The sequence below is a fragment of the Cannabis sativa genome, chromosome X (genome assembly GCF_029168945.1).
Source record: "Cannabis sativa cultivar Pink pepper isolate KNU-18-1 chromosome X, ASM2916894v1, whole genome shotgun sequence".
Lineage (NCBI taxonomy): Eukaryota > Viridiplantae > Streptophyta > Magnoliopsida > Rosales > Cannabaceae > Cannabis > Cannabis sativa.
This window is the reverse complement of record NC_083610.1, coordinates 20,257,278-20,280,294: the sequence shown is the minus strand read 5'-3', so window position 1 is coordinate 20,280,294 and position 23,017 is coordinate 20,257,278. Positions and strand designations below refer to the sequence as shown.

Sequence of the window (23,017 nt, the reverse complement as noted above, 5' to 3'; positions counted from 1 at the left end):
TCAATTAATATTGAGATACATAATTTAAAATTTTTATAAACAACTTTATACAGGTCAAATATGATAACACGTGTCAAAATCTGCATAAAAGTTAGTGGGTTTAAATTTGCTTTAAATAAATTTAGATCGTGTTTAGGTTGACTCGTCTTACCCGTTTAATAAACAGGTTGCGACGGAATTACTAGTTCAATATAATAATATAAATATTGAAGTTGGAAAGTGATTTTAATAGCATTTTATTTAGGAAGACAATTTAAAGACGTTTGTTCACTTATATTATTATATAGTACATAGTTTTCATTATAATAATCCCCAGGCCAAAAGTTCACTCCCTCTCTGAGTTCATCATTCCCATCTCACAGAAAACCAACCATGGAAAGTAAAACTAATGATCACCAACTTCATGTTTTCTTCTTTCCATTTATGGCTCAAGGCCACATGAGACCAACCATTAACCTGGCCAAGTTGTTCGCATCAAAAGGGTCAAAAGCCACCATCATCACCACACCTTACTTCACATCCTTCGTGTCAAAATCCATCGAAAAAGCCAAAGATTTTGGTGCCCAAATCGACATTCTCCATATCAGAGTTCCTACAGAGGAGGTGGGATTGCCCGAAAGTGTTAGCAGCGTTCACATGACAAGTACCTCTGATTCCCAGCAAAAGTTCTTCGAAGCTTGCGGCAAGCTCGGCCCCCAACTCGACCAAATCTTAGAGCAACATCGACCCGATTGTCTAGTGGCCAATATGTTCTTCCCTTGGGCTCCGGATGTTGCTGCCAAGTTTGGTATGTTAAGATAGATTAATTAGTGTAATGTGATAACAGAGTAATTAGCAGAGTATTTAGTCCTAGAACTTTCCAATTGCTGGTATGCTATTTTGTCGTGTATCTTTCTGTTATGGCTTTTCACCTTTTCATTCTCTCTGCCTCCTGCTGTACTCTGCCACCTGGCAAAACCGTTGTAATCATTGGGTGTATAAATTCAATCATTGGCCTCAGTCTCATTTTGAGCTGAGATTTACTTTTCTCACTGTGTGTAAATATCTTCACTTGGTATCAGAGCTAGGGTTGCTCTTACCATGTCGACGGGAGGAAGTCAGACCCCTCGTGGAGGAGGTCACCGTGCTGGTACTGAGCAACAGGGCCAGAATCCCAGCTCCCCACAGATCACAAGTGCAGTCTCCCAATCGAGCTTTCATCTTGGATCTGGAGGTTTCAACAGCTCTCCGTTTGGTAACACTCTCACCCATCCTTTCTCTATTAAACTTGATAGAAATAATTTTACGCTTTGGAGAAATCTTGTTACCACTGTAATCAGAGGCCATAGGCTCGAGAGCTTTGTAAATGGAACAAGAGTGTGTCCACCAGAATTCGTTCCAGCCATTGGAGAAGGTGGAGACAACACACCTGGGTTTGGAGTTCAACCAAATCCCGATTATGAACAATGGATCATGTGTGACCAACTCCTAATGGGTTGGTTGTATGGGTCTATGACTGAGAACATCGCAACGGAAGTCATGGGATGTGTCTCAGCTAGATCTCTTTGGGTGGCTCTCGAAAATCTGTATGGAGCTCATTCTCGAGCAAAAATGGACGACACTCGAACCAAAATTCAGACTACTCGCAAAGGAGGCACTACCATGCCTGAATATCTTCGACAGAAGCGTGCTTGGGCTGACAGTCTTGCCCTCGCTGGTGATCCCTATCCTGAAGCCCATTTAATTTCTAATGTGTTGAGTGGTCTTGATGCAGAGTATCTCACCATAGTGTGTCAGCTAGAAGCTCAAGCCAAAGTTAGTCTCACATGGCAGGAGATGCAGGAAACATTGCTGAGTTTTGATAGTAAGTTGGAACGGCTGCATCTTCTAACCACAACCAACAAACACCCTGCTGCTGCATCTGGTGCAGGACCTTCAGCTGCCCTTGCCAATAAACAATCCAATCATCACAACTCTGGAGGCAGAGGATATTCCAATCATAATCAACATAACTCTGGTAGAGGAAATGGCAGGGGACCCAACTACAATCGTGGAGGAGGAAGCTCAAACAGGGGTGGTCGTGGCCGAGGAGGAAGAAATGTCAAGCCAACATGTCAAGTATGTGGGCGTTATGGTCACTCGGCTGCTCACTGTTATAACCGATATGACGAGTCTTATATGGGGTTTACACCAGGTGCTAACAATCCTTCTCAAAATGCCAAAGACCCTAGTGCATTTGTGGCCACACCTGAAGTCGTGGACCATGAAGGCTGGTATGCCGATTCGGGTGCAAGCAATCATCTCACTTCAGATCAAGAAAATATGAACAACAAATCGAACTACAGTGGTAAGGATAAGCTCACTGTTGGTGATGGTAATCAGCTTACCATTACTCATATTGGGTCTGGAAACTTGCACTCTAATTGTGGCTACAATCTGAAATTAAATGATGTTCTGCTTGTACCTAAAATTGCCAAAAATTTGATTAGTATATCCAAGCTAACTGCTGATAATAAAGTGTTTGTTGAATTTTTCTCTGATGTGTGTTTTGTGAAGGACATAGCAACAAGGACAGTGGTGCTACAGGGGAAGCTTAAAGATGGTTTATATCAGTTGGAAGGCTCTACTGTCAAGAATGTCGAGTTAGCTGCAAATGAGTGTTCACAGCCCCTTTCCGAGTCTGTATTAAGTCCTTTTACTGGTGTTGTTGAGTCTAGAAGTCAATGTTTTACCTCTGTTAACCGTGAGTGTGTTTCCAAGAAGGATGAGTGGCATAGAAAATTAGGTCACCCTTCATCCAAAGTATTAGATCAAGTGTTGAAGTTAACTAATGTAAAAATTTCTACTAATGAGAATTCTAGTTTTTGTGAGGCATGCCAATTCGGCAAATCCCATGCATTACCATTTAAATCCTCATTAAGTAGAGCTGCTAATGTTCTTGATTTAATTCATACCGACCTTTGGGGTCCTGCTCCGGTTATGTCAAACACCAACTTAAGGTATTACATACACTTTGTAGATGATTTTAGTCGTTACACTTGGCTTTATCCTCTTAAGGCCAAATCTGATGCTCTTGTGGCTTTTACTCAATTTAAGGCCATGGTTGAAAATCAGTTCGATAGGAAAATCAAAGAATTACACACCGATTGGGGAGGAGAATACCAATCCTTTAGCAACTTAGTTGCTGAAAATGGAATTCTCTTCAACCACTCATGTCCACACACTTCTGAACAAAATGGACGTGCTGAACGAAAGCACAGGCATATTGTTGAAATGGGTTTGACACTCCTTGCTCAAGCCAATATGCCTCTGAAATTTTGGTGTGATGCCTTCCAAACCTCAGTGTACTTGATCAATAGATTACCTACTCCTATACTTAAGGGAAAATCACCCTATGAGGTTCTGTTCACCAAACAACCAGATTATACTTTCCTAAAGGTTTTTGGTTCAGCTTGTTACCCTTGTTTAAGACCATATCAAAGTCACAAGTTTCAATTCCATTCCACTAAGTGTGTCAATCTTGGGTATAGTGAGTCTCATAAAGGTTACAAATGCTTAAGTTCAAATGGTAGACTATATATCTCAAGGCATGTTGTTTTCAATGAAAGTGAGTTTCCATTTAAACAAGGTTTCTTGAACAACTATCACACTGAACCCGAAGTCACTGTCCAAACACCTAACTCATGGTTTTCCCTTCCTATACAGCCACTCAACACTTCACAAACCAGTACTCATAAACCAGGGAAAACTACCAATATCACATCAGAAAGTTCTCACCAAAATACACCTCAGTCTGTAGCTTCAACTGATATAAACCAGCAGGAAGTTAACTCTGGAGCATCACAGTCAGTTATGTCAGGTCCCTCACAACAACAGCAACATCAGTTTGATCTCACCAACAATCTCTTTGTTGATTTAGAGCTTGGCACACCTCCTATTACTGATCAACAGCATGTTTCTCTCCAAGCTGATCCAGCAGCAGATACACGTGTCTCTGAACAGCAAACTCAATCTCAATCTCAGCATCCTATGGTCACTCGTTCAAAGGTTGGTACATTTAAACCCAAAGTGTACTCTGCTCAAGTAAAATGGCCAGGCAACACGTCTGAACCGAAATCACTTCATGAAGCTCTTGCTCACAAAGGATGGAACAAAGCAATGTCGGATGAAAATGTGGCTTTACAGAAAAATAAAACTTGGATCCTAGTGCCAAGAAAGAAAGGAATGAATATTGTTGGAAACAAATGGGTGTACAAGGAGAAATATAATGCTGATGGTACTTTTCAGCGCTTTAAAGCTCGGCTTGTGGCCAAGGGGTTTCACCAAAGACCTGGTTTAGACTTTGGTGAAACTTTTAGCCCGGTTGTTAAGGCCTCAACTATCCGAATTGTGCTCACGATTGCTGTCACCAAAGGATGGGATGTTCGTCAACTCGACATTAATAATGCTTTCTTGAATGGGACACTTGAGGAAGATGTGTATATGTGTCAACCACCAGGTTTTGAGGACAAAGACAAACCCGATCATGTGTGCAAGTTGGTTAAATCCCTCTATGGCTTGAAGCAAGCCCCTCGGGCTTGGTATGACTCGCTGAAACAAACTCTTCTCCAATGGAACTTTGTTAGTTCACGTGCTGATACTTCCCTCTTCCTGCTTAAAGCTCCACAATTTGTCATCATGGTTCTCATCTATGTTGACGACATAGTAGTTACGGGCAACAACACTCAAGAACTCCACAAGTTCATTGACAAGCTGCACTCCACCTTTGCTTTAAAAGATCTAGGAGCACTAAATTACTTCCTTGGCATTGAAGTCTTCCGAGATGAAACTGGTATGTATCTTTCTCAAGGCAAATATGTCATGGAACTTCTTTCTCGACTTGATCTGAACAGCATCAAGCCTTGTTCGACGCCCATGACAGGGGGCAAACCTTTGTCTTTGCAAGATGGGGAACCATTGACTGATTGCACACAGTATCGGAGTGTTATAGGGGCACTCCAATACCTTACTCACACAAGACCGGACATCGCTTTCGCCGTCAACAAACTTAGCCAATTCCTCAAGTGTCCTACCACCACTCATTGGAGTGCTGCCAAGAGAATTTTGCGTTACTTAAAGGGCACTGTTCACTGTGGAATTCATATAAAGTATAGTGATCATCTATCTATCACGGGGTATTGTGACGCGGATTGGGCATGTTGTCCCGATGACAGGAAGTCCATAGCAGGGTACTGTGTTTATTTTGGAGAGTCTCTTGTGGCATGGTCCTCAAAGAAACAATCGGTGGTTGCTCGCTCAAGCACAGAGTCCGAGTATCGAGCATTAGCTCAAGTTGCAGCTGAAATTGTTTGGATAGAATCTCTTCTTGGAGAAATGAACTTCAAGCTGCCATCTACTTCAATTATCTGGTGTGATAATATGAGTGCCAAGGCCTTGGCATCCAATCCCGTGTTTCATGCTCGCACCAAACACATAGAGCTTGATGTTCATTTTGTTCGAGACCGTGTGCTTCAAAAGAAAGTGGAAGTTCGATATATTCCATCACAGGAACAAGTAGCTGACTGCTTCACAAAGGGGCTCACACACTCCAAATTCAAAGACTTCATTGACAAACTGGGTGTGATCAACTCACCCCTGCGTTTGAGGGGTAGTGTTAAGATAGATTAATTAGTGTAATGTGATAACAGAGTAATTAGCAGAGTATTTAGTCCTAGAACTTTCCAATTGCTGGTATGCTATTTTGTCGTGTATCTTTCTGTTATGGCTTTTCACCTTTTCATTCTCTCTGCCTCCTGCTGTACTCTGCCACCTGGCAAAACCGTTGTAATCATTGGGTGTATAAATTCAATCATTGGCCTCAGTCTCATTTTGAGCTGAGATTTACTTTTCTCACTGTGTGTAAATATCTTCACTTGGTATTCCAACACTTCTCTTTCATGGCACTTCTTATTTTTCTTTGTGTGCTACGACCAGCATTTTTTTGCATGAGCCTGAGAAGAAGGTGTTGTCTGATTCAGAGCCCTTTTTTATTCCTAATTTCCCCGACAAGATCGAGATTACTCGACACAAATTACCTGAATATTTGAAACAGGAAGAAGGGGGTCAGTTTTGGAAGTTGTTCAAATCGTTAAGAGAGGCTGAGTTTAAAACTTATGGAATTTTGGTTAATAGCTTTTATGAGCTAGAACCAACTTATGCTGACTATTACCCAAAACTCTTGGGAACAAAAGCTTGGCAAGTAGGCCCTTTGTTCTTATACGATCAAGATTCTAATCCTGAAGAGCATGACTGTTTGAAGTGGCTTGATACCAAGAGACCAAATTCAGTTATTTATGTGAGTTTTGGAAGCATAGCTAGTTTTGATGAAGAACAGCTTATGGAGATTGCAACAGGGTTGGAGGCCTCAGGGCAGCAATTTATTTGGGTGGTGAAGAAGGAAAATAAAGAAGAGTGGCTTCCCCAAGGATTTGAGGAGAGAATGGAAGAAAAGGGTTTGATATTACAAGGATGGGCACCCCAAATTCCAATCCTTGAGCACAAAGCAATCGGGGGATTTGTGACACACTGTGGTTGGAACTCGAGTTTGGAAAGCATCTGTGCTGGGGTTCCCATGGTGACTTGGCCAGTATCGGCAGAGCAATTTTATAATGAGAAGTTGATTAGTGAAGTTCTGAGGGTTGGGATTGAAGTTGGAGCTAAGAAATGGAAACTAATGGTTGGTGATTTTGTGAAGAGGGATGCCATAGAGAGAGCTGTGAGTCGGGTTATGGAAGGAGATGAAGGTGAGGAAATGAGAAGCAGAGTGAAGGAACTTGCGGACAAGGCAAGGAATGCTGTGGTGGAAGGAGGGTCATCTGTTTTGGATCTAAATGCTTTGTTTCATGATTTGAGGTCAGCTCAAATTGACAATTGTTCAATATCAACTTAGAAGAATCTTTCTGTAACTTTCTAAATATCATGAATGAAGTGTTAGTAATTTGTCCAATTTTGCTTCTTGTTTTTTTTTAAGAGAAATAAATAAAAAATAAGGCTTATATGTTGGGGTGTTTGCGGTGCGGGTTGTAGCCATTTTTTCAAACCAAACCGTATATGTGGTTCTTAAAATTTCTCAAACCACAATCACACCGCGAGATTTTAAAACCGTAAAAACCACACCGCAAAAATGTGCTGCAATTTGAGCAGTTTACACTATTATAATTATCAAACATTATAATAAAAATTTAAAAATCAAACTATTAAAGCTTTAATAATATAAAACAAAAAAAAATTATTAAAGTTTTAACATTATAATAATCATCAACTCATTATATTGAATTGTTTTTAAAAAAAAAATAAAGTAATATACACATATATTACATATATTTGTTCTTATATGAAAAAAGAATAAAAATCATATTATAAAAATTGGTGACTTTATAATATATAGTGCGGTGCGGTTTGAACCACAACTATAAAATTTAAAATCGCAAACCGCACCGTACCACACAGTTTGACAAAAATACAAATCACAACCGCACCGTAAAAGATTTCAAACTGCATTAAAATTTCTATACAATTCTTAACCAAGTCAAAGAAGATAGCCATCATACACTGTTGGAACGTTGTTGGTGCATTACATAGTCCAAATGGCATTCTTCGAAAAATAAATGTGCCATAGGGACATGTCAATGTCATTTTCTCCTGATCTTCTAGTGCAATAGCTATTTGGTGATACCCTAAGTAACCATCCAAAAAATAGTAATACTCCTGACCCGCCAATCTATTTAGCATCTAATCAATGAATGAAAGGGAAAAATGGTATTTTCTCGTTGCCTTCTTGAGCTTGCTGTAATCAATGCATATTCTCCAACCATTGAAAGTTCTAGTTGGAATTAACTCATTTTTAGTATTTTTCACCACCGTCATTCCTCCCTTTTTAGGCACAACTTGAATCGGGCTCACCCACTTATTTTCAAAAATTGGGTAAGGCGCTCCCGCATCAAGCTACTTTACCACTTCCTTTCTTACTACTTTCTTCATTGACGGATTGAGTCTTCTTTGAGCATCAATGGTTGTTTTGACTCCATCCTCCATTAAAATTTGGAGCATAACTGTTAAGGGGACGATCCCCTTAATGTTGGCCAGTGTCCACCCAATGTCCTTTATGTGTGCTCTTAAAACTCTTAACAATTTTCAGTCTCCACATCAGAAAATAAGGCTGAGCATCGATCGGTTTGATCGATTTTTTTTTTCCATACAAAAATTTAAATTCTGGTTCTCGGCTTGAATTGGTGCAATCCAAAAATTGATCGACCAATCCAAAAACTTCCTTAGAACCGACTGATGTAAACCGCGGTTTGATCGGTTAAATCTGTCTAAACCGAACTTTGTTTTTTTTTTTTTTTGAATCTATAAAATAAGGGTTTTTTTTTTGTTTGTTGTCAATTTCTTCTCTTGCATCTCTTCTAGTTTATGTTCCGCAAGAATTAAAGAAAAAAATGTGTGAGAGATAAATTTGATATTTTATGAGGAAAGATAATGAATATCGAGAGAGAAATATTTACTAAGATTGAGTGATGGAGGAAAGTGGAGATAATACTTAAATTTTCTGAAGAAGTAAGATATTATCTTGATATATTGTGAGTTGCTAGATTAAGATTGAAAAAAAAGGCAAAGAGAATAGCAATAGTATATATTTAATTTGTAGTATAAAATATATATAACTTTAAATTGATGAGATATATATAATATAAAAATCAAATACATATATAAAAAGTAATGGTAGGTTTCGGTTTTTTGGTCAGTTTGTTACCAAAATAAAACCGATTATTCAATGGTGGTTTTTTCAGTTTTAACAGTATTCCGTAAGTCGGGTTGAATAGTTTTTTCAATTTTTTTAGATTTTATACTCCGCCCTACCAGAAGTGAAGCCAAAACTATAACCGAAAGTGTTTGTTCTCACCCACAAATTCATACCTCAAATGGTCATGAAGTATTTTTAACTCTAGCTTCGATGGCTTCTCAATTGAAGGCAATGGCCTTAGCTTTTCTAAATATTTCCTCTTCAATGCCCGTAAGAATTAAACTCTAACTTCAAAGGATCATCAATCATTTTTCTTTCTTCCACTAAGTTACCCACCACATCAACTTCAAATTGTTCCCATCACACTCTCAACTTCAACTCATCCTTTTGAATTAATACCATTAATATTGTTTTTCTCTAAAAAAAATGAAAAGAAGTAGACGTATAATTAATCAGAATTTATGTGATAATATGTAAATATGAATTGGAATTGGAATTGGATACTGCTGTTAATAAAATAAAATAAATGGAATTAGAGACTTAGAACTCGTTTGGAATGCCGTATTAGATCGTATTGTATTGTATTATATTGAATTGGATTATACATTATATTTTTATATAATACTATGTCAAACTTTAAGTTATACTAAAATATTATATATTTAGGTATCCATAAAAGTTAATGTCAGATATAGTTTTACATAAAAATATTGCATAAAATACAATTCAATATAATACAATACAATACGACCTAATACGGCGTTCCAAACGAGCCCTTATAAATGATATTTTTACCTTTAGTCTCAAAATGCTACCTGCTATAATGACGTATTGGCATTTGAAATTTGACTGTGGATTAAATTTAAACAAATAGAAAAATTGACTAGTTTTGTTACATTAGTTTACTAATTTTATTACTTATTCGTGGTAAGACAAGAGAAACCATTGTACAATACATCATAGAGTAGACTATGTTTGCCTACCTTTTTTGAATAGAAAGACATTTGTCACAACACATTGTTGACATTTTCAAGAATCAAATTGCTCACTAAATAGTGGTAACACTCCAAGTTATATTTGCAAAACCTCTGATCTCACCCAAAAATCAGACATGGCAACCAAAACACAAAACCAGCTTCATGTATTCTTCTTCCCTTTCATGGCTCAAGGACATCTAATCCCAGCTATAGACATGGCCAAGCTTTTTGCTTTGCGTGGCCAGAGATCCACCATCATCACAACTCCTTACTTCACACCTTTTCTCACCAAATCACTTGAAAAGAACAGAAATTTACATACCCCAGTTGACATTCTCACGATTAAGATTCCCAGTTCTGAGGCTGGATTTCCCAAAGGGATCGAGAGTTTAGACATGGCTCCTACGCCTCAAGTACAAGGCAAATTTTTTGAAGCTAGTGGCTTATTTGAGCCACAAATCGATGAGCTTTTAGAACTATACCGACCCGATTGCCTAGTTGCTGATATATTCTTCCCTTGGGCAACAGATGTAGCTGCCAAATATGGAATTCCCAGGCTTATTTTCCATGGTAGTTCTAATTTTGCTATGTGTTGTAATCTATCAGTGTTTCGATCTAAGCCTTATAAACATGTCTCGTCTGAATACGAACCCTTTGTTATTCCTAATTTACCAGACAAGATCGAGTTTACTGCCAGCAGAGTAGCTGATTTCATTAAAGAAGATTCTGAAACTGAAACTGATCACTTCACAAAAATGTATAAGGTAATGAAAGAAGTTGAATTGAGAAGCTATGGCATTTTGGTGAACAGCTTCTATGAACTTGAACCAGCTTATGCTGATCATTACCCAAAGGTTATTCAGGGAATAAAGACTTGGCAAATAGGTCCTCTTTTCTTATACGATAAAGGGCTAAATTTGGAAGAACATGAATGCTTGAAGTGGCTCCATTGCAAGAAACCGAATTCTGTAGTTTATGTAAGTTTTGGAAGTGTAGCAAATTTCAACGATGAACAGCTTATGGAGATTGCTACTGGGCTCGAGGCTTCTGGGCAACAATTCATTTGGGTTGTGAGAAGAGAAAAGAAAGAAGGGGTTAGTGAAGAATGGCTTCCAGAAGGATTTGAAGAGAGAATGGAAGGAAAGGGTGTCATAGTAAGAGGATGGGCACCTCAAATTCCAATCCTTGAGCACGAAGCAATTGGGGGATTTTTGACTCATTGTGGTTGGAACTCTACTTTGGAAAGCATCTGTGCTGGTGTTCCGATGGTGACTTGGCCTGTTTCGGCAGAGCAATTTTGTAATGAGAAGTTGGTTAGTGAAATTCTGAGAGTTGGGATTGAAGTTGGAGCTAAGAAATGGAAAGTACTGGTGGGTGATTTTGTGAAGAGGGATGCCATAGAAAGAGCTGTGACTCGGCTTATGAAGGGAGATGAAGCTGAGGAAATGAGAAGCAGAGTGAAGGAACTTGCAGACAAGGCAAGGAATGCTATCTTGGATGGAGGCTCATCTGTCTTGGATTTAGATGCTTTGTTTCATGATTTGAAAAATGCCAGTGCCACTAGAAAAGAGTGATATATATATATATGTATATGAGTTTCAATTTAAAATTATATCTTGTGTAGTTTTCTTCTCCACTCTTTTAGTAATTTAGACAATCTTAAAAATCACCTTCGTTATAAGAGTTTTATACCTTATCTTTCTTTAGTTGTGTCATCGGTATGTAATAGGAGAGTTTCCATCCATTAAAAATGACACTATTCAATTTAAAATTACTCTTGCTCTTCGCTTTGCCAAAAATAAAAATAAAAATTACTCTTGTTCTTCTTTAGAAGCTCTTGTTATTTTTGTTCTTCTTTACTCTTGTGATGATAAATGGTTATGGTTTTTGCTATTATGACAGTTGCTTAAATGTTTTAGTGGTTTTTTATAATTTTTATTATAGTAAAGTATATAGAATTTGATATTTAATTGTATTAATAGTGATACTACATCTTATTATAGTGACACTGTTTAATATTTCTCTATGTTAATAATGTGTCAATACAATATCAGCTATCAAAGTGTTCACATAAACACTGTGTTAGCTTTGTAAGCCCATCTCATGTGTAGTTTTTGTTTATATTATCATTGTGTAGGATTTTCTTGTCTTCCAAGAATACTCCCTACACCAACTCAATGTCAATCAAAACGACATGGACAAATCTGTCCAAGAAAAATTAAACACAGAATTAAACTAAACGACCAAGAAACCAAGTTGTTTCCTCCTACACGACAAATCATTTAACCGAAACGATTTATCGTTCTGCCCTGAACAAAATCAGGCAAAAAATGAGCTAACCCTAGCTCAGAATTGCCAAAGAACCTTCGAGAGTTTGAACCAAACTCTCTCTCTCTCTCTCTCTCTCTCTCTCTCTCTCTCTCTCTCTCTCTCTCTCTCTCTCTCTCTCTCTCTCTCTCTCTCTCTCTCTCTCTCTCTCTCTCTCTCTCTCTCTCTCTCTCTCTCTCTCTCTGGTTCTCAAACCCTAGAACCAAATCTCCTTCTCGATCAAACCAGATCGATTTCCCCAGAAATAAGTACAAACACATACATACACAAGATCAAAAGTAAAACAGTAAAGAGAGATGAGAAAAACAAACACAAGAGTTATAGAGGTTCGCCCTAAATCCAAGAGTATGTCCTCTTTTGAGCTCGCCTTGAAGAACGATCTCAGATCTGTACTATTAATGGTGAATTTTACATCAAGTGAGAAATCCAAGTCACAACTCGACTGATATTTATGATATTTCTCTCGATTATTTCTGTTAATATTATTTAATATTTCTCTATGTTAATAATGTGTCAATACAATATCAGCTATCAAAGTGTTCACATAACCGATATGTTAGCTTTGTAAGCCCATCTGATGTGTAGTTTTTGTTTATATTATCATTGTATATAATTTATCTTAAATAATTAAATACTCGTGGCATAACTTTCTAAAATCTTAAGTTTATAAAAATTATTAGATTACTATCGATTATTTATTAAGGTAAAAACTGAATCTATGCCACATTTATCCTTAAATGTACCGTTGTGTTGTACCCCTACACAAGAGCCCAAACAGTATAACAGGTGGCAGTTGGCAGTGATGTAAATCATTGTCACGTGTTATCCATGATAAAAGAAAAATAAAATAAATTACAACGTAAAAAACACATGGGGACCTGAATTCTTTCTATTAAACAATCCTTCTTTTTTATAATAATGAGCTGGTGCAAAAGTGCAACAGTACAACAAGTGCAGCAACTAACTCTTTTCTTTTTAATGGAAACAACTCCTAAATTAAATCCCTACTATTATTATTCATTAAAGAATTCATAACAACCAACTTCCTAAAAAAAAAAAAATGCCTACTATTATTAAGCTAATTAACAATTTTTTTTCTCGAACTTTGACATATACCAAATCATGTTTCCTGAATTTTTTTTATCGTTAAAAATTTTGCTGAACTATTTAGATTGTTAGATTTAAGGATTTTTGTCTAATTTTATTTAATTTTACTGTTTCAGTGATTAAACCATGTTCCCTAAACTTTGATATCTACTAAATCATGTACTAAATAATACCCCTGAACTTTCATCTATGTTAGAATTTTTTTTTACTAAAATTAAATAAAAATCTTTAAATTTGACGATCTTAATAGTTTAGGAATAATTTTTAACGTTAAAAAAGTACATAATTTAGTAGATATCAAAGTTAAGACAAAAATTATTAATTTACTTTATTATTATTATTATATATACATGTCTAATTTACCTAATATTAATTACTCGTGAAACGAGCCCTATTATTAATGTTATATTTAAATAAAATTATCTTTAGTTTTTCAGTTTTTAATTGTATTTCTTTCTTAAATGTACTTGTAAATCGTGGCTTCAAACCAATAAAAGAGAGCTTGATTGACCAAGAAAGGTCAAGAAAGTAGGAGTATTCTTGGTGCAAGTGATATGAGTTGTAATTGTATTTTTTATACTATATAATTTAGTGTTAATAATTTGTGCAGTATAAGCTATTTGATGAACACCCGAAAAAGTTATTTTTCTATAAAAAAATCAAGCTCACCCACCCATAGTGCCTTGTAAAACTGAATAGACAAAGTAAGTATCTTTCTTATAAAATATGAATAAACTCCGTTTTAAGTCAACATTTTAAGTATTTTGACAATGTTAAACCAAAAAACAATATACTAATTTTTATTTTATTTGTAATTATGGCATAGGTTTGATAATTTAGAGATATAGGTGTAAAAATGGGGTTTGATGGTTGAATATAAAACTCACTTTAACGTGTCATTCCTATCACTTTGAATTCGCTGTTGTTATGATCTACATCGAAGCAACCGACAAATAATAGGATAATACCGTAAATTAATGCCAACTTGTACCAAATATTACAACACCTTATAAGAAACTCCACATATTAATTTATTATAATTAATTAAAAACAAATTTTATTATTTGAAAAATAAAAAAAAAATAAAAAATGAGAAAATGACATCTCCTAATTTAGAAAACAAAACACTTAACTCATTTGTAGTTGTAAAACATTAATACCATTTAGCCAAAAACCTTACCATTTCTTCTCAAAAGAAAAAAAAAATGGAAGAAACCAAAGCTCATCAACTTCATGTCTTCTTCTTCCCTTTCATGGCTCAAGGCCACACAATGCCAACCATGGACATGGCCAAGCTCTTCGCTTCAAGAGGGCTAAAAGCCACCATTGTTACAACCTCTTACTACGCACAAAACTTTTCTAAAACAATCGAGAAAAGCAGAGCCTTTTTAGGCACACAAGTCGAAGTCCTTACAATCAAAATCCCTTGTAGCGATGTTGGATTACCTGAAGGAATCGAGAGTGTTCACATGGTCTCTTCACCCGAAAATAGACTCAAATTCTTTGAAGCTTGCGGTAAGCTTCGAACCCAACTCGACCAACTCCTTAAACGACACCGTCCTGATTGTCTTGTTGCCGATACTTTCTTCCCTTGGGCCCCAAACGTTGCTGCTGAATCTGGGATCCCAACTCTTATATTCCATTCCACAGGCTATTTCTCTTTGTGTGCTTCTCTTTGTGTGTTTTTGTACGGACCCCAAACGAAGGTGGCTTCTGATTCCGAGCCTTTTAGTACCATTCCTAATCTACCGGATCAGATCGAGGTCAACAGAGACAGACTACCCGTTGACTTTTTGAGAGAAGGTGTTGTTGAGAATGAGTTTTCTAGTTTGTATAAAGCTACTAGAAAAATGGAAATAGGGGGTAGTTATGGGGTTCTTGTTAACAGCTTTTACGAGCTTGAATCTGGTTATGTTGATCATTACAGGAAGGTTTTGGGGGTTAAGTCATGGCAAATAGGACCCCTTTGTTTGTACAACAAAAGGGCTCGTGAGGAGGCTGAAAACTCTGTTGATAGACACGAGTGCTTGAAATGGCTCGATTCCAAGACACCCAACTCGGTCATTTATATGAGTTTTGGAAGTGTTGCTAACTTCAACGATGAACAGCTTATGGAGATTGCAACTGGGCTTGAGGCTTCTGGGAAATTGTTCATTTGGGTTGTGAAGAGGGAGAAGAAAGAAGGGGTTAAAGAAGAGTGGTTGGGAGAAGGATTTGAGGGAAGAATGAATGGAAAGGGACTCATAGTAAGAGGATGGGCACCACAAGTTTCGATTTTGGAACATGTAGCAGTTGGTGGATTCATGACACATTGTGGTTGGAATTCGACTCTGGAAGCTGTCTCTGCAGGGGTACCAATGGCCACATGGCCTATTGCGGCAGAACAGTTTTACAATGAAAAGTTGGTGACTGAAGTACTCAGAGTTGGAGTAGAAGTTAGTGCAAAGAAAGTTGTGAGAAGGGTTGGGGACATTGTCAAGAGAGAATCTATAGAAAGAGCTGTTAGGAGGGTTATGGAAGGAGAAGAGTCAGAGCTAATGAGAAACAGAGTCAAGGGATTTGCAGAGTTGGCTAAAAGAGCTGTTGAAGAAGGTGGTTCTTCTTGTTTGGATCTAAATAAGCTGATTGAAGAACTAACACATCATCGTAGTAATTCAAGCTAGCTAGTAATGCTTTTGCTGAAAAGGGTTTATGATATTTAGAGGTAAAAATGAGCTTTTCTTCCCAGATTTATTTTTGCTAGTTAAGTTCATTTTATACATATTTCATCTGTGAAATCATAGTTTTGTTCCTATTTTCTTTTATCTTGTCAAACATCTAGCTATACCAGTAAATGACCTGAGTATGGTTAGAAGTAACAAAATGGGAAATGAATTATAGTCCTTGATCGTTTGGAATGAAGTAGATTGACCCTAGTTGCACTGAAGGGGCACAAAGCTAGTTTAGCTAATCCTTTGTGAAGAAGTGGCTGCAATTATTTTCTAGCAGGCCCTAGAAATGAAATGCATAATTATTGCATTATTATCTTTTGTTCATTTCTTGTTAAATACTGATATTTGAAAAGCTATTATAACTCTACTACCTTCCTAATCCAATAATTCTTCATATACGTACTAATACTTATCATAGCTCAAATATAATGTGTCCATACTTAAAAGTTTATGTAATGTGTATTTTTTATTTTTGTTGCACAATAGTATTCGTTATATGTAAACATTTGAAAATATTTGGAACCAACTCTTAACGGCATATTTGACTAAATCAGATTGGCTAATGCTATAATCCTGTGAAAGAATCTAAGTGGGGTCTAATAAATGGATGGATAATATTGTGGGATTGACTATAGCAGTCCTCTCTTCTTCTTTTTTTTATTGGTTTAGGTAAGGAGTGAGCCTCCTCCTATTTGACAATGTGTGCTACACAAAGACATGTTTGTTACATTAGCAAATTAAAGAGTTAGAAAAAAATGGTTTGGTGGGTCATTGGACTTATTACACATGGTGGATGTGGACCTCTTCCCTTGTGGCATTTTATCCATAACACATTTAATGGTGTGGGGCTAGCTTGACCTTGACTTTTGGTTTAGCCAAACCCAAATACCATGCCTTGTTAGAGGGCAATTACAAGTTGAGTAAATTGTCCATTTGGTTCTTTCTTTTAACAAAACTAAAAATAGAAATTAAAGCTAGGTATGGAACTTCTTTGGCATCTTATCTTTTTCTGAAAAGTTTTGTACCAACTTTTACAGCTCTTTTCACCTTTCTCCTCATACCTATTTTAAAAACAAGTAAAATCGAACTGTATTTTTTTGTCCCTTTCTTGAAGAAGAAAAATGTTATTATTGAGCCTTTAACTCTATTCTAATTACTTCTTAGTTAATAACAATTATTGTGGAAGTATCACTTTTTATCTATAATAATAGGGCCCTTTTATTTTTGTTGTGGAGAGTGGGAAGGATGCAGAGTAGAAGAGATGGAGAGAATAGTTAGGTGTGAAGTTAGAAGGATGAATAGAGAGTAAAATTACAATCTTGCCCTTTTAAACATGAGTATTTATTATTTTTAAAAAGATATTATTGTATTTAATAAATAAAATTTGTCTTTGTCTACAATCCTCCTAAAATTGGAGAAATTAAAAGCTTTAAAATTTGGAGGGAGAATGCTTCTTCCATCTCTTCTCTCCCTCTTGCCAGACAGAGACTCATTCTCTCTTTACATTACTCTTCATCCACCCCTCTTGATTCACCCATCTCTCCCTCCTACCAAACATAGTGTAGTCTCTCTCTCTCTCTCTCTCTCTCTCTCTCTCTCTCTCTCTCTCTCTCTCTCTCTCTCTCTCTCTCTCTCTCTCTCTCTCTCTCTCTCTCTCTCTCTCTCTCTGCATTTTACAATGTAATTAGGACTGAACACTTGTACCAGGTTTGACCTGGATTCGACCAACTCGCATGGACCTAACCCAACACAAAAATTAAAAAACCTGTTAAGTGCAAACGGGTCGAGTTCAACCTAGTAGACCTTTCGGGCGGGTTTTGTATTTGATTTTTAGGTGATGGGGTTTCCGGTTGGATTCAGGCCTGCCCGCAAACTCAGTGAAATTATATATATATATATATATATAGATATATATTACATTATATATGTAGTATAGACTATGGATTATAGATTTTGAATTTTTGTTCACATTTTATTTTAAAACTTTTTAGTTTTTACTATCATAAATATAAAGTTTAATAAATGACTTATTTGGTTTTGGATTGCCTTTTGTACTTTGGATTTGGAATTAATATTTTATTTTTCTCTAAAGAATATAGACTAAGGTGTTATGTGTTCAATTTCATAAATAAATAAAACGGAAAAAAAAATAAGCATATAAAATTTGGGTTAAGAAAAGAAGAGTTGATCGGGTTGACCAGGTCAACCTGCGAATTTGCAAACTCGTAATGGGTGGGATACTATTTTTTAAACACTTCAACCTAAAATTCGGCAAACCTGCCTAACTTTCAACTCTAGTTATAATTATAGCACACATTCTATTTGTTTTTCAAAAATTCTAAATCAATCGTGATTTCGAAAATAATGTTTAAAATAATCAATTTTAGGGGTTAACAAAAATGATATGCATAAGTGCATTGATACTTGAAGTATATTTTTGACATTATCCATTATTCAAAATTTCTAAAAATTGGTAGATTGTATCTTATAATTATAATATAGACATAAAATTGTTCAAGATATAATTTCTTCAAACACAAAAAAGTAAAGATTTGTTTCAAATAGTACCCCTAGTATAAAACTTTTCGTAGCTAGTAATTAGTATGAAGAAAAGAAATCCCAAAAATGTAACTAAAATAGCTTAAAATGTGAATTGAGAAACTCTTGTGTAATAGCATAACCATTAACCACTATGTATAAGTATAACTTCCACTATTTGTGATTAGTAGCATAGGAAGAAGAGTAAGTAAAGGCCATTGAGCTCCACACCAGTCAGTCAACGTTTGACTTACAAATCTAAATGAGTAGTGCGCCAACCAAGCAGAGAAGCACTAGTTCTACTACCACTACTTACTTAGTTGAGAAGATGAGGTTATTTAATCCCATTCTCACTTTCCACTCTCTTCCTTTTCTTTCTTTTCTCCTTTCACCATCTCCATCTTTCCTACTTCATAGCCATATATCCTCTCCACTTCCTCATTTTCTCTCTAGTGGTATGCAAACCAAACAAATAAACAAAAATTTATTTTTATTTTGTGATTAAAAAATTAAGAAATAAAAGTGTTCTCAAACGACATTTAAATATTTTATCCACCAAAATTTGAGTTTAGAGGGTAAACTGCTAAAAATTCTTTTTATTTTATGGATTTTAAGGTAAAAGTTTGCAAAAATATAACTTTTTTCAAAGAAGTTATTGGGTGGATTTTTTTTTTAAAACAAAAGTTAAAAAATATGAGAAAACAGTATAATTTCCTGGTTACGTTACCCCCTTAGGTTACTTTAATCTATTTTCCACATATTTTTAAACTTTCTCTAAAATTTTCCCTATATAATAATTTTTTGAAAAAAAAAGCATATTTTTGAAAAGATTGAATAAAAACCCTAAAAAATTGAAATTTCCTCAAATAAGTATCAAAAATAAAAATTGAAAAAAGAAACTGAAACCCAAAGAACATTTGTTGTTGGGCTTAGTTGTTGGGCCTAAACTTGGAATCCGGATAAATTGTGGGCTTGTTGAGGTCCATAGTAAATGTAGTCGTTTGCGTCTCTCAGTTTCATGTAAGTAGCCTTTCATAATTAAATTACTATTTTTTTTTTGTAAAGAAATTATGATAAACTATTCACTAAGATAAAGTTTTCATTTCTGCAGCACAAACAATTGGCCAAAAACTAAAGGAAAATCAACACAGTTACACCTTTCCAATTTTTTTTTTAATTTTTTTTTGGGTCCCTTTTTTGGAAAGCATTTAGATATTTGAATACATATTTGACCCCATGCACAAAAAAGAAGAAAAAGATTAGAAAAAAGGGACAAAGTACGTAGAATTGTAGAAAGAGTTTTTTTTTTTTTTTTTTTTTTTTTTGGCGTCACATTGCATTAGTCTACTAGAATTTTAGAAAAAATAATAATAAAGAAAAAAAGAGTGATATATTTGCAATTGAGTCACATTGATTTGAGCATCAAGCATGGTGAGTGTAGTTGAATAAGTAAATACTTGGAATGAATGAGAATAGGAGACAAACATGCCATGGATAATGCATATCTATCTATTTCTACTCTATCATAACATAGTCAATCATTTTGTGGTTCACTTCATCCCATGCTTTATAAATTATTACAAAAGTTTTCTTGATTGCCGCAATCCTTGTTACACTCTCGGATTAAATATATTCTAGGAATTATTCATTAAAAGATGTATTTTTTTTTTAATTATTATTTGTGGTGCATGATCACCCTCAAAATATGAATGTTACAGCATTAACAATGTTTAAGAAAATGCAATTCAAACTAGAACAAATTATAAAATTAAAACTAGAACTTAATTGAATTAGATAAGAATAAACTTAGCTTCAAAATGAATGAATCGTGGATCTTTATTGCTTGATTAGTCACTAGTACACAATAGACTATGTCCACGAATAAAACTCAACACAGTGAATGAATACAAAGAAATATCTCATATTGAGGAAAATCACTTCAAGAGTGATACTCCTATTACATCCCTCCACACACACCCACTATGATCTTGGACTCTCTCTCTAAACTTGTCTCTGAATCTAAAGTATGAGTTTGGGAGATTGGAGATCAGAATTCTCTTGAAAGAGTAGAGATATTCCTATTTATAGTTATTAGTGGGTTCCCCTTTTGTATTAAAGCTAATTGTTAAAACTAATAGCAACTTTCTTCAAATTCATCTGATGAGTGAATAGATAGACCTACTGAGTTTGACAGATTAAGTGGATTTATTCCCAACAATTCTACCTGGTTAAACCCACTTGATCTCTTATCCAAAAGAAATGAGTGAGGACAGTTTATGTCTTGAATACTCAATAAGTTTAGACAATGCCTAAACTTGTCTCTAGTTACACTTTTAGTGAAAATATCTGTAGGGTTATCATATGTGATTATTTTCTTCACTTCCACCTGCTTGACCTCACATGAAACATTAGATTTTTCATGAGATGCAAAGCACTTTGATTGTCACAGTAAACTATGATATTCTCAGATTTGAAACCTAACTTCTCTGTCAACCTACATATAACCTCTCTGATGGCTTTTGTAGCAATCATGTATTCAGTTTCTGTTGATGACAAGGCTACTACATTTTGTAGGTTAGATTTATAGCTGATGCAGCCCGCAAGAGCGGTGAACACAAACCCTGTTAGGCTCCTTCTAATGTCTAGGTTTGCTACAAAATTTGAGTCCACAAAACCAGTGATTTCTTCATTGAACTGGTTCTCTTTACTGAACATAATACTGGTGTCCACAGTACCTTTCAGGTACCTCATTGTCAATTTCAGTGCTTCCCAATATATAGTGCTAGGGTCTGAAATGTACCTGCTGACCACACTCATAGCATGAGCTAAGTCAGATTTAGAACACACCATGGAGTACATGAGACTCCCAACACAACTTGCATAGGGAACCTTGCTCATCTTGGCTCTTTCTGCATCTATTTTTGGTGACTGAGATGCAGACAACTTAAAGTGTTAAGCAAGTGGTGTTTCAACTGGTTTGCACTTGACCATGCCAAACTTGTTCAATACTTTCTGTAGGTAGGCAACTTGAGAAAGTATTATCATGCGAGGCTTAGGTCTCTTTATGTCTATCCCAAGAATTCTCTTTGCTTTGCCCAGATCTTTCATCTTAAACTCATCATTGAGTTTCCTTTTCAGCTTGTCAATCTCTGACCTTGCTTTGCTAAAGATCAGTATGCCATCAACATAGAGTAGCAAGTAGGTTTAATTATTAAAATATACACATGAGTCATACTTGCTTTTAGTGTATCTAATATTCTGCATGTAGGTGTCAAACCTCAAGTTCCATTGCGTAGGTGCCTGCTTGAGGCTATAAATAGACTTTTTGAGTAGGCATACCTCTTCTAGGTTCCCATTGCCAAAGCCCTCAGGCTGTTGCATATAGATTTCCTCTTCTAATTCCCCATGTTCGAAAGTTATCCTTACATCCATCTGTTCAATCTCTACGTCCATGCTTGCTGCCTTTGCCATCATGGCTCTAATTGAAGCTTGCTTGACCATTGGAGAGAAATTTTTATTGTAATCGACGCCTTCCTTCTGAGTGAACCCTTTGGCAACTAACCTTGCCTTGAATCTGATTGAATTAATAGTTGTTTTTTGGCTGTTTTAGTGTTGCTCTGGTGGTTCTGACAGTGGGTCTTGAGAATGAAGCCTTCCTCTTTGTTTTGGCATCTGTACAGTATAAGAGAAAGAATTTAAGTGTACGACAGTATTTTTATAAATTTCTTCGCGTAACAGTATAAAATTAAAATTTCCCCTTATTTATAGTATATTTGTAAGTTTTGGTGTTGCTCAGGCTTGTGTAGTGTAAAGTCGGCATACAATATTTTGCAACAAGATCATGGCAAATGGATTAATGGTGAAGCTAAAACTTTTTGGAGGAAGATGTGGAAATTAAAACTTCCTCCAAAGATTAAAAATTAGGTTTGGCATGCAGGAATGGCTTGTCTTCCGACCATGGACAAATTTTAGATCAAGAGAGTTGAGGTTATTTGTTGTGTCCTAGCTGCAAATTGTGTACAAAAACTACTCTTCACAGTTTGGTGACCTGTAAAATGTTGGAGCTGTGATGGCAGGCCGGGTATAGGCACAACTGTTACACCAAAAATTACCTTTTGGATTGGTTTATTGGAAATTTTAGTCACGCAAACAATGATTTAAGGTGTTTAATATGCACTTTGTGTTGGGCTATATGGGAAGCACGTAACGATCTAGTGTGGAAATGCGAAAAAACTCAAGCTGCTAATATTGTTGAATTTACAAGAGGTTATCTTAAACAATGGAGAATTGCTCAAAACTCTATGATAGAGTCGTTATGGTCTGATTTTTGGACGAGTGATGGGACTGAGCATTAAATCGCACCACAGATGAATAATATAAAAATAAATGTAGATGCAGCTATATTTAAGGAAAACTATAGCTATGGCTTTGGGTTAATTGCTCGGGATTCTAATGGCTTCTTAATTGAAGGGTGCACCCCTTTCTTTTATAGCATGAATGAACATATTCTTGCTGAAACAACGAATTTGAGGGAGGCGTTGAGAACAACATTGGAATCAAGTAACAATTGAAATAAACTGTTTGGGTGTTATTCA

At 35.9% G+C, this 23,017-nt stretch overlaps 3 protein-coding genes across 3 annotated transcripts; all 3 read left to right on the top strand.

Annotated features, from left to right (window-relative positions):
• The first annotated feature begins 267 nt into the window (after positions 1–267).
• Positions 268–6,964, top strand: LOC115704783 (UDP-glucose flavonoid 3-O-glucosyltransferase 7). Its single transcript, XM_061106847.1, has 2 exons — positions 268–791; positions 5,899–6,964. The coding sequence occupies exons 1-2, from the start codon at positions 373–375 to the stop codon at positions 6,905–6,907; spliced, it is 1,428 nt and encodes a 475-aa protein (XP_060962830.1). The 5' UTR covers positions 268–372; the 3' UTR covers positions 6,908–6,964.
• Positions 6,965–9,653: 2,689 nt separating this feature from the next.
• On the top strand, positions 9,654–11,571 carry LOC115702978 (UDP-glucose flavonoid 3-O-glucosyltransferase 7-like). The gene has a single exon (XM_061106846.1). The coding sequence runs from the start codon at positions 9,873–9,875 to the stop codon at positions 11,310–11,312; it is 1,440 nt and encodes a 479-aa protein (XP_060962829.1). The 5' UTR covers positions 9,654–9,872; the 3' UTR covers positions 11,313–11,571.
• Positions 11,572–14,129: 2,558 nt separating this feature from the next.
• On the top strand, positions 14,130–16,251 carry LOC115702958 (UDP-glucose flavonoid 3-O-glucosyltransferase 7-like). Its single transcript, XM_030630435.2, has one exon. It carries the CDS (start codon positions 14,379–14,381, stop codon positions 15,834–15,836), a length of 1,458 nt encoding a protein of 485 aa, XP_030486295.2. The 5' UTR covers positions 14,130–14,378; the 3' UTR covers positions 15,837–16,251.
• The last annotated feature ends 6,766 nt before the right edge of the window (positions 16,252–23,017 follow it).